Raw genomic sequence first — 11,806 nt, 5'->3', positions numbered from 1 at the left:
GTTATCAAAGGATTATTGAAAGAAAAGTACAAATTGTAAAATATGTATTGTAATGCTCTTAATAAATAGAAAACAAAAGTAAACAATAGTTGTCGTGTCTTTTAAGTTATTATAAATCACAGGTTCCTTAACATTGGAAGACTGTTTCCTTTTTAAAATGTAATTTTAATTTGTAATAGTGTCAATGAAGTTACATTACATTACATTACATTTTAAATGATAAAATAATTACTTAATAAAATGTATGATACTATATTTAGATTCAAAGTAAAAAATACATCAAATATATTTACAAATTCAAAATAGAAATTAAACACTTGTAACAGTTACTAACTAGTAGAAAAACCTGCTTTAAGAACCTGTCATTTAGATTTTCTTCAATAATTACAAAAATTAATATATTTTTATATATTTAAAAAAAAAAAATATAAACTTTATAAAGCAATAAGTAATACATGTAAGGTTAAAAGCAATAATTTATAATAAAAAATAAACGTATGTCAAAGAGATCCATTAAGATTTTGTTCAGTCTTTATTTCCCACTGTAGCACAGGAACTGGTGGTAATGAAATTTTGAATGGCACTCCAGATACAACAGCCTTGCGTCCGGTATCAACTTTTGGTGGTAAGTAGGAAATGATACACTAAAATTAAATAAAAATTGTATGAAGTAGCTATAAAAGATTGATAAATTGAAAATATGATACGCTAAGGTTGTTTGCCTCCCTTTTTAGAAAAAAACCTCACAATTACTCCACATAAATTATATACCATTTTATAGAATACCATTTTATAGCTTGCTCTACCGGCATTAACTAAAAATTTTTTTTATTGCTTTTGTTTTTGTAAGTTAATTATTAAAATAACATATATGATGGCTTTAATTTTAAAACAACATGAACATAATTGAGGGTCAGTAAATTTTTTACTTATTTAGTGCAAATTATTCGCACGGGTATTAGCTAAATATGTAATGTATGAAATTTTACATTGTTTCACATTGTCACAAAGTTATTCTATTCTGTTTTATTTTATTTTCAAAATTCAAGTTTTATTAGGTACAATTTAACACATAAATAATAAATAAAGGATTAACTTAATATAAAACCTGTATTTTAATACCTTAGGTTTAGCTGTTTCTGTTGACATGTATCCAATACACATAGTTTTAGTTGTGTGACCCCAAAGTAGTTCTCCATCCCCATTTTGTGGGTTAAATATAAGTGCCAGTGTACCACTGAGTCTTTCAGGTATATCCCATAAAAAAGGTGACTCTAAGAATTTTTCTTTCAAACATTTATCGAGGCCTATAACTGGAGATGATTCTAACAAGCTCTCAGCTGAATTCTTAGCTAACTGAGTTCTTATTAAGTGTTCTCCACACCCTGAAGTGCAAGATGCAATAGAGGGTTGTATTCCGTCCCGACTCATAACAGCCCATACACCACTTCCAAACGATGCAGCTTGCCCCACTCTTCCTTCATGTTTAAGAGATACTCCTCCTGAACTCGCCCCTGATGCTACAACTCCATTGGCATCAACACAAATAGCCCCTACTGTATCTAAAGGACTAAACTTTAAAGCATTCTGAACTGAATATCTTTTTAATTTTCGTTTACAATGTTTAAAATTACGGAAAGCACGACTTGATATCATTTTTTGTTCTTCAACGATTTGCAGACCCATTCGTTCAGCCCATGTTTTAGCACCATTTCCAGTGAGTATACAAGGTGGTACACGTCCTAAAGAAAGACTCTCACATTGCTTTATACAAAGTTGTTTAGCTAATGTAATGGGGTTCCAAACATTAGACACTGCACCGCACGCACCAAAATGTAATGTTTGTCCATTCATTATTGAAGCATCACATTCAACTAACCCCTCCCAACTTAAATTTGATCCATACCCAGCATTTGTCAAAGGGCTATTTTCTAATTCTGTAATAAATATATTAGATAAGGTATTGTCAAACAAACTGAAATGTAATTTTTCTTTAAAATACTCACCAATAATGGCCTTTTCTACCGCGTCTACAGCATTTCCACCTTGAGAGAGCGCTTCAGCAGCCTTAAGGCATGCACTTTGGCACATTTTTTTATAGTCTTTTCTTAAAGAATCACTGTGATAACCAGCTCCTAAGAATAGTGTGTACAGGAAATAATTAAAATATTTAATTCATTTAGAAAAAAAAGTGCTTTAGTCCACACGACTGAAGTAAAACTTCTTTAGCTCTATCTAACTTATATCTCCCTCTCAACCTCGTTCGCCTCGCCCGATCACACTTTTCATAACGCTCTCGTCACGCATTTACCATCTTACTCCCCAAGCCAAGCGTGCGTAATAGTTTTACTTCAAAAAACAAAATACTTACCACAGTGAACGGCTATAAATCCATTCATCATGTTAATATAATAGAATTAGTACTTCTACTTTCGTAAGTCATAAATTCTATTTGATACAACATCCAAAATCTTTGCACAGACACAGCTAGTACTTAATTATTACATTAATCTTCTCTATTTTTAAATTATTGTTTTCAATTTCAATGTAAGACTAAGTTTTAAATCATGTTAATGTCAATTGTCAAAGATTTATAAGTGAAGGAAATTAAGATTTTTTTTTAATTTAATCGAACATAAGAAAAATCGAAACGATTTCCAAATCGATTCATTGACTATTAGGTTGAATACTGTTATTATTCTGTTATTGTTTTGACATATCTAATAATATTTTTTGTACTTGTTTGTTGTGTGTGTGTTGTGTTCAGTAATTCATAATTATAATGCAAAGAGCAGCACGGAGGGGAGTAGCCATGTACAGGCGTTCCCCTCTGTCAAGGTATAAGGCCAAATGGCCATATGCAAACAATAAAACTAGTTGCAGCCGCACTGATCACTAGACTAAATCTAGTTGTGCGATTGAATCAACGTCCTTCAAAAAATGCCAAAATGTTCCGTTTTTTGCTGCAAAAAAAGATCTGCCACGTCAAATTTACTAAAACATGGCGTTATCTTTCATACGTAACTATTTTTTAATCACATTATTACTTGTATACTTATTTAAAACCTTTTTTAAACTTAAAAATTACAAATATTATCGTTCGTGTTGACTCGATTTGCTTACCAACACAGGCCGCTCGCCCGCATACAATATGCGGATCAGTCGAGCGACTGATCGGAGTCTATTTCCGAGAAGTCACTGTCGCCGAGCGATAGTGTTGTTACCGGTTTGTTTGTAGATGGTTATCGATAAAAATGGCAAAGGCAAAAGAGGAGACAGACATTTTTGAGATTTTGATTTATTTAAAATATTATATTGCTAGCTTTTTTTAATAAACATAGTTATATAATAAAAATGCATTAAATTAAATATAATACACGTATTATGAGTATTAATACATTTTACTAGAATTACTTAATGTGAACTTCCACCATAATGTTTTCTATAAAAATTTGGCCAGTTTTTTAAAAATCCAAATTTAAAGGATACATGGGAAAAAATGGTAATAACAGATTAACCTGGACGCCCACAAAAAATAGTGTAATTTGTTCAGATCATATCAATACTACTAACTTTTAAGTGTTGGCGAACAATAGAAGGATTAATCGAGGGCACCAAACCAACACTAACGCCACACTGTTTTTGTCCCGAAAGTCTTTTTTGTCTCATGTACAAGGTAATCAAGATATGGTTCACCTTAGTCATAGTAGTGAAATGAAGCTTAGATTTATCAACTTTGAAAATTAACAATGTTAAATCCATCCTTTCAGAGTCATCAACAAATCATTCAATCTAGCAGATGACAAGCTATCATCTTATGATGCCATTTTTTTTGTTTTTCGCAGGGTAACCCATTTACGGGTGATATCCAGGATGCCCGGGTAGGCATTCCTAGACCGTATGTCGGCTTAGCACTTGGGGGTGCACTACCGACCAAAACCCCTGCGGGAGCCTTCAGCCGCTTTAATTGGAGGGTCCCGGATCTGCAGGCAACAGGATCCCTCCAGCGACAGGCTGGCCTCGGCGAAAAGACCAGACTTCTCCTCCATGGGACTGTCCGGCTCACCTCTGAACAATCCCGACGACGCCATGTCTAGCAGGAGGCCCGACACGGGCACAGGGGCGTTACTGGAAACGCATTAAGTAGCGCCTCCTACGCACCCCCGTTCGTCGCCTGCGGACGGAGGCCTCGTCGGCGGCCCCCTCTCTCATCCGCTCGTCGTTGTCCTTCTGGGACATTACTGTCTCGCAGAAGGAGACCATCGCCTTCCAGGACTCGTCGTCGCCGAGCATCGCCGTGATAACGCTCGGCAGTGACAAGTCCCCTCCGAGGACTGTCGTCAGATCGCGACGTAGCGCCGCCCATCTCGGGCACACCTCGAGGGTGTGCTGGGCAGAGTCCACCGCCGCGCCACAATCGTGACATTCAGTCGTCGGCTCCCTTTGGGCCGTCCGACACAAGTATTCACCAAAGCAGCCGTGCCCGGTGAGAACCTGCGTCAGACGGAAGGTGAGGGGTTTGCGCTTACGGCGCATCCACCGCTCAAGGACCGGGCGCAAGGCAGCCGTTACGCGTGTGCCATACGGCTGCTCCGCCAGGTCCTCCCCCCACCTCCGCATTAGTGCTTCTTGCCCCATCCGGCGCACCCATAGGATCCCGTCCAACGTGGGGTTCTCACCGAGAGATCTTATGATGCCATTAGTGTTACGCTCCCTACTCCCGATTCGTTGACATCACCGTGTACATCATCAACTCCTCAAAATTTATGTTAACTTTAAATCGTTTATTGTAGAATGGCATTGTTTGGCACAACAACGTTGCACCAAACGTATTGTGACATAATTATAATAATTAGACATAGGCTGTCGCGACACTTTTTAACTGACTTCCAAAAAGAGGAGGTTCTCAATTCGAATGTATTTTTTTATGTATGTTACTTCAGAACTTTTGACTGGGTGGACCGATTTTGATGATTTTTAATTTAATAGAAAGCTGATATTTATCATGTGGTCGCGTTTAAATTTCATCGAGATCTGATAACAACTTTTTGAGTAACCTTTGATAACGCGTATATATTACGTATATTGTATTACTTGTCGATGTAATTGAATTCAGTTTTGTTTTCGTTTGCGAGCAAATACAATTATTGTAGACTAGCTGACCCGGCGAACTTCGTATCGCCTAACACAAACTTTATCGTATGGTATTAAAGTTCAAATTGACTTTTAAGTATTATCACAAATCTTTTGTATGGGAGTATAGAAAAGTGTTGTTTTTAGACTTTTTCAGGAAATTTAAAAAACTTTTTTTTTTGAATTTTTCTCTCCGTAAGAACCATCCTCGTACTTCAAGGAATATTTTAAAAAAAGAATTAGCGAAATCGGTCCAACCGTTTTCGAGTTTTGCGCTTAGCAACACATTTAGCGACTCATTTTTATATTATAGATATTCAAATAATTAAACACATACATACATACATAAATAGATACATAAATACATACATACATACTGACATATATACATATATACCCACGTACATGCATACATACATATATGTATACATTACTAGCTGTGACCGCAGCTTCGCCCGCGTTGAAATCAGTGTTTCACAAAGTTTTACCGGCAAACTTCCAGTGAAATTTTCATCAAAATCGGCTTAGTCATTCCGTAAACCTTCCTCTTGAAGCACTCTCTCTATTGGTGAAACCGCATGAAAATCCGTTCAGTAGATTTTGAGGGAATCGACCACATACGCTTTTGGGGACTTAGTTTTATAATACACTAACTGTTGCCCGCGACTACGTTCGCGTGCTTATGAAGATATGCATTACTATTAAGATGTTTAACGCAAACTATTTTTTTATTTCAGTCACTTGAAATGCTTATCACACTGAGTAACTTTTTAAAAGGCACAATTTAGTATAATTTAATAGTTATTTTTAAAAAGAAGATTGAAATAAAAGATTTAGAAGAGATCGCTTTTTAGCGATAAGACCGCCCTTTGTACCTAATGAATATATTGTCAATATTTTTTTTTTTCTTTGATATGTATTATTTCTGTTTTTGGTGTACAATAAAGTGTATTATTATTATTATTATTGTTTGTATTTGTTATTGTAGCCAGGTTGTTGTAGTATGTACTTGGCAGCAACTTCAAAATTATAAAATATTTATTTAATCATTTCTGATTAACTAAATCAAAATACGAATTACTTTGTACTAAGTAAAATTATTTTTCACTTTTTAGTTTCCTTTTTGAAGTCGGTTTTTTTTGGTTAAAAATTATTTTATTTTACAATTTTTAGTGATGGGTAGACCTAACAAGGATGCTTTTTCTCTTGTGTCGGGGGTCCGGAAACATACACAATACACAGGCACAAACACCCAGACAATGACAAACATCTATATGGCCAATACAAATGTCTGTCGTGCGCGGAGATTGAACTCACTAACGCCAGCGCAACAGCCGGTGCTGTGACCGCTGCGTTAACGCGTCGTCATACTATGAGTAAAGTTCACTATCAGGTGTACGTAATAACAACCGGGACTGACAGCCTATCGTGTTCTCTGAGGCTAGGTTGGGAGAACCACAAGGATAAACAACTAGACCGAAAATAAATATTTGTATAAAATAAACATAAATATCCACTCCGAGCGGGAATAGAACCCGCGACCGTCGGTGTTTAGGCGCCGCCGACACGGCACATGCACCATTATATCAAAGCGGTCGTCAAACAGCAAAAGGTAACTGCTGTAAATTGTTGAGAAATTCCCTCGAGTGTTTATGGGCTCCATCATCAAACCTGGTCCTGCGATTATCTTTCGTCTCCATCATCAGACTGTAATGGCACTTGTAACTCATATAGGTGCAAAGTTCTCATCAATAGAAACGAATTAAGTTCAAACACCAGGTAATTGTTATAAGTCGTTGAAGAGTTCCCTCGACTATTTTTCATCTCCATCATCAGACTGAAATGGCACTTATAACTCATACATATGCAAAGTTCTCATCAATAGAAACGAATTAAGTTCAAACAGCAGGTAATTGCTATAAATCGTTAAAGAGTTCCCTCGATTATCTTTTGTTTCCATCATCAGATCGACTACAGACCTTTATTAGTAGTGCTTTATAGTACTTAATGAAAACATGATTAAATTTACTAGTCACCCTTACGATTTTTGAAAGTTTCCCTCGATTCCTCTGGGATCCCATCATCAGATCCTGGTTTCCTTATCATGGTACCAAACTATGGATATCTCCTTTCCAACAAAAAAAGAATTATCAAAATCGGTTCATAAACGAAGAAGTTATCTCCGAATATACATAAAATATATATATATATATATATATATATATATATATATACGGTCGAATTGAGTAACCTCCTCTTTTTTTTGAAGTCGGTTAAAAAGGAAAAGAAAGACGAGTATGTAGAGAAACTGAAAGAAATTTTTAAAGGCATAGAAGAGATAGGTGTGATTGAAGATTGCATCTCAGGTGTTTAGTCGCACTGTGGCATCCAATATGGGATATCTAGCAGGTAATTTATATATTTTTTTATGTAAGTGATATATTCACAGGTTTATAAGACCCGTTTTGTTATTTCATTTTTTTTTTATTTCAACATGCATCGGTACTTCACTGCAACTTTAGAAAACTTAATAATTAGTCTTAGAATCTCTAAAAGTCAATGCGAGTCCACTGACCAAGACTATTCTGCAAATTGTTTGTTTTGTTTAGTTTATAGTATTATTTAGCCATTTTTCTTTTCCTTGAAATTGACATTTTTTGTACAGTAGAGACGAGTTTCGAGGAAGTTTGTAATCACAAAATGTTCACTAGGTACCCCAAACATAACACAGAATTACCGAAACCTTTGCCCTATAAAGTTTTACACTCAATTAGATGTGTATATGAATGAATACCTTTTTTATTTTCAGATAAACGAATTCTACCCATGGAATGCAAGGAAACTGCAGTTCTGCTGTTATTTATGGACAACGTCTTTGACTCCGTCAATGGAAGTCATACTAAAAATAAAAATGCTAAGCCACTACTCGGCCCAGCTACGCTAACGTCTGGCCATATAAAGACATGGACAGAAGCAAAAAAGTTTTTAACTCGATGCAGTTTGTGACTTCTGCTGGCAGGGTCGAAATTGTTCCGACCATAAAAAATTGGGTGTGGACACTGGAGGAATTTTAAGTTTTATTGATTATATTACGACTCGAATATGGGGTAACATCAGTCTGGTTGCGGCACCTTAATCAAGATCCCCTAGAGAATTTCTTTGGGGCGGTTAGAAGTCACAGGTGTCGAAACCTCCGGTAGGAGTAATAGTGTTCTGTGGTCGAAACGTTAACCCGACATGCGACCAATTTGAGTCCGCTTTTGCCACTCTTTTAATAAACAATTTAAACAGTGTCCACACACAAGGGAAAAATTGTGAAAATGACATATACGATGCTTTCCCAGTAAAAATTTAATAAAACTTATATCCAATTTCCAAGACATAGTTTATCATATTCTCAAAGAAAACTTAGAATTTCATTATTTAAAGGATATTATTAAAACGTCTATTTATTCCTTAGTCAATTTTGATTTTATACAATGTAATACGCAGGCGGGATATGATCAGCTTTGGGATCCCGACCGAATGCTGGGAAAATCGCGCCGAAATGAGATCTAAATGGTGCCATGACATAAAAATCGGACTTGCCAAGCATGACGAAGACTGGCTCGAGAATATTAAGCAGAAAAAGCTGCGCTATGCTTCATCTCCTCCAGCGGATTCGCGATTTGAGTGCAATCGATGTGCCCCCGAGAGACTTCCACGCCAAGTAATGCTGGGTCTGATAGCGAACGCGAAGAGACTCGCAGGGCGCCCTATGCTCCGGTTTAAAGACTCCTGCAGGCGGGATATGATCAGCTTTGGGATCCCGACCGAATGCTGGGAAAATCGCGCCGATAAGAGATCTGAATGGTGCCATGACATCTAAATCGGACTTGCCAAGCATGACGAAGACTGGCTCGAGAATATTAAGAAGAAAAAGCTGCGCTATGCCTCATCTCCTCCAGCGGATTCGCGATTTGAGTGCAATCGATGTGCCCTCGAGAGACTTCCACGCTTCCACTTAATGCTGGGTCAGATAGCGAACGCGAAGAGACCAGCAGGGCGCCCAATGCTACGGTTTAAAGACTCCTACGGGATCGATGTGGCAAGAAATGCCGGGCCGCAATAGGGCTCTATAGCCATCAATGACGATGTGGGATCCTATTAACCCACTAGCGCTGCAACAATCATCTACTATAGATGCTGTGGCCAATATGTTTAGGATATTTTTGGTAATTAAGTCAAATCCAGGTGCCTTTTTTTCTTGCAGGTTCTTGATAATTCTACATAGGTACTTCTCGAAATATTACTGGTGGTGACATTTGATAATCTTGACAAATCGTAAAAAAAATTGTATCGATTTCAATTGTATCAATTTCTTCTTCAGTGTCTTCTGCATTCGCTTCACTGGGTGTAAAGGTTTTTTCCAGCAAATGCATTAGCTTTTTCTTGTGGAGTCTTTAGCCAGCCAATAATTGCTTTAAGACGAGGCTTTGCTATTTGAAGTTTGTCATAATTTTTTGTAATCTTCCATAAGGAGTAATTACTTGAAGTGTTCGCTGTGAGGGTCTCCAGTTGAGACTCAAGTGTCGTCAGTCCACTGTTGTAGGAGCTCAGACGTCGCTTTTCAAGAAGTACTGATTTTATTTCTAGTGGGTAGTTAGTCTGCCTGTGGATAGTGTTATTTTCAGGCGTGCTAGCCCAGCAAACCTTTTGGATGGTTTGAGTCAATAATATTGCTGGTTTGTTTCTGTCTTCAGGCGTTTTCAGTGCTATTTCCAGACCAACTTTGTCTTCGACCAGCCGCCGGAATTTATATAAATGATGTTGCAACTTCTTCTTGTATAATTGGCTTCCGTGAGGATTTGCCAATGTCAGAGATGTTGCAACTTTGAAACTAAATGGTCATCTGAATGTATGCAGATGACACCTGTTTATTTTGTTTTGGTAGTAACATAAAAGACATAATTACTCAAGCTCAACAAGGTGTAGATGTTCTGCATAATTGGTTCTATCACAATCTTTTAACTTTTAACACTTCCAAAACAAGTTAAATTATATTTAAAACTTAAAATTATTGCACCGCATGATCCACAAACTGTTGACAACTTTCCAATCGAGCAGAAAACATGAAAAATATTTAGGTTTACGACTAGACAATTATTTAACTTTTAAATTTCAAGTATTTTGTAATTTTTAGTTGAAATAAAATAAAAATAAAACATTTGTTCATATGAGAATATTAAGACTTTATTTGTGTTAATTTACATAATATTGTAAATAGTATCATTACTATCATCCATTAAAATTTATTACCACTATGATGAAATAGATATATATTTTTGTTTTTTTAATTATAAAGCTGCTAATTACTTCAAAGTTTTTCCAGCAGTCATTACAACACCAACAACTAAAGCAGTTATTGTAAATCCTTGTGCGACAATTCTAGCTCGCATCATTTGTTGTGATAGTTTAGTTCTGCCAGTACGAAAGCACCATAAACCATATGATAATGCCCCAGCAGTAGCAAGGCAACCTTAAAACAGAAATAATTAGAATAAATATGTTTTACAGGTACACTGTCAATAGTTACTAAAGTAGCAACACAATTTCATTGTTTTTTAGGTAATATACTGATATAATTCATAAATACAATTTTTTTTACATAAATATAAAATGCAAATGGAAAATACATTAAGTCTCGAGGCAGCAAAAGTATCCACCACAATTTCTGGAGCGGAGAGTACACTGCCAACTGCGCCAATTAACTAAAGTATCATGAGAAAAGACAAACAAAAGATGTTTATGATAATGTTAAAAAAATAATTATACCTATAGGAACAAACGGATTTTCACCAAATTTTCGTACAAATTTTTCTTTACTAGTTTCAACATGGTGAGCCGGTCCCATTTCTCGGCGTAATTGTATCCAATCCAGATCTGTTGGTTCTTCGTTTGCCATTTTTAATTTATTTTATTTTTCAGGCTTTGTGGAATTAAAATACTTTTTACTATGCGTTATATAAAATAAATAGAAGGTACAAGTTAGATTGAAAATTTTGACATGTTTTTAATGTGATCTCTGAGCTGTGTTGCCAACCCCAAGAAACTAAGAATCAGCAGCTCATCAATAAAAAAACAGGAGAAAACAGTAGGTAAAGTAAAAAAAGACAGATTTCATGCTTTCCTCGTATAATTCAAATAAATACCTACTTTTATTATTTATCAGGACGCACATACATTGTTAAAGTAACATTATTTTCCACTTTCATCCTCAATTGCCTCATTAGTATTTTCAGACTCTTTCCTTCTTAAAATCATACATATTGTTGCTAAATTTCTTCATGTTTTGTCTTCAAATGAGTAGCAATCAGTTATTTCGGATTTAACCGTTAGCAACTCATTTGAAGATTTAATGTGTATGACCTTACGATCAATATTTTGATGCGTAATTAAGTTTTCATAATATTTATAGCAGAAAATAATCTTTACACGGTGGCGCTGCAAGTAAGCTCAAAAGTTTCTTCAGCAATTCACACAATACACACAAAGGCTTAACATTTGTGAATGCTTGAAATGTTTCAAAATATTCGAAAAATACGTTTTGAAGAATTTTGTACGTGGTTAATTTTGGACAAAGTGATTTCCCCGTGTATAAAATATGAATGTCAATCACTTAATACTGGTCAAG

General features: G+C 35.9%; 2 protein-coding genes across 2 annotated transcripts; both read right to left on the bottom strand.

The window, feature by feature from the left end:
• Positions 1-395: 395 nt before the first annotated feature.
• Positions 396-2,550, bottom strand: LOC123658315 (threonine aspartase 1). The gene is made up of 4 exons (XM_045593753.1): positions 2,372-2,550; positions 2,007-2,135; positions 1,123-1,937; positions 396-644 (listed from the first exon to the last, which is right to left on the bottom strand). Exons 1-4 carry the CDS (start codon positions 2,400-2,402, stop codon positions 501-503), a joined length of 1,119 nt encoding a protein of 372 aa, XP_045449709.1. The 5' UTR covers positions 2,403-2,550; the 3' UTR covers positions 396-500.
• A 7,793-nt stretch (positions 2,551-10,343) lies between these two features.
• On the bottom strand, positions 10,344-11,247 carry LOC123658730 (HIG1 domain family member 2A, mitochondrial). The gene is made up of 2 exons (XM_045594076.1): positions 10,948-11,247; positions 10,344-10,651 (listed from the first exon to the last, which is right to left on the bottom strand). Exons 1-2 carry the CDS (start codon positions 11,075-11,077, stop codon positions 10,485-10,487), a joined length of 297 nt encoding a protein of 98 aa, XP_045450032.1. The 5' UTR covers positions 11,078-11,247; the 3' UTR covers positions 10,344-10,484.
• Positions 11,248-11,806: the final 559 nt, after the last annotated feature.

The sequence above is a fragment of the Melitaea cinxia genome, chromosome 12 (genome assembly GCF_905220565.1).
Source record: "Melitaea cinxia chromosome 12, ilMelCinx1.1, whole genome shotgun sequence".
Taxonomy (NCBI): domain Eukaryota; kingdom Metazoa; phylum Arthropoda; class Insecta; order Lepidoptera; family Nymphalidae; genus Melitaea; species Melitaea cinxia.
This window is presented reverse-complemented; position numbering and strand designations above follow the sequence as displayed.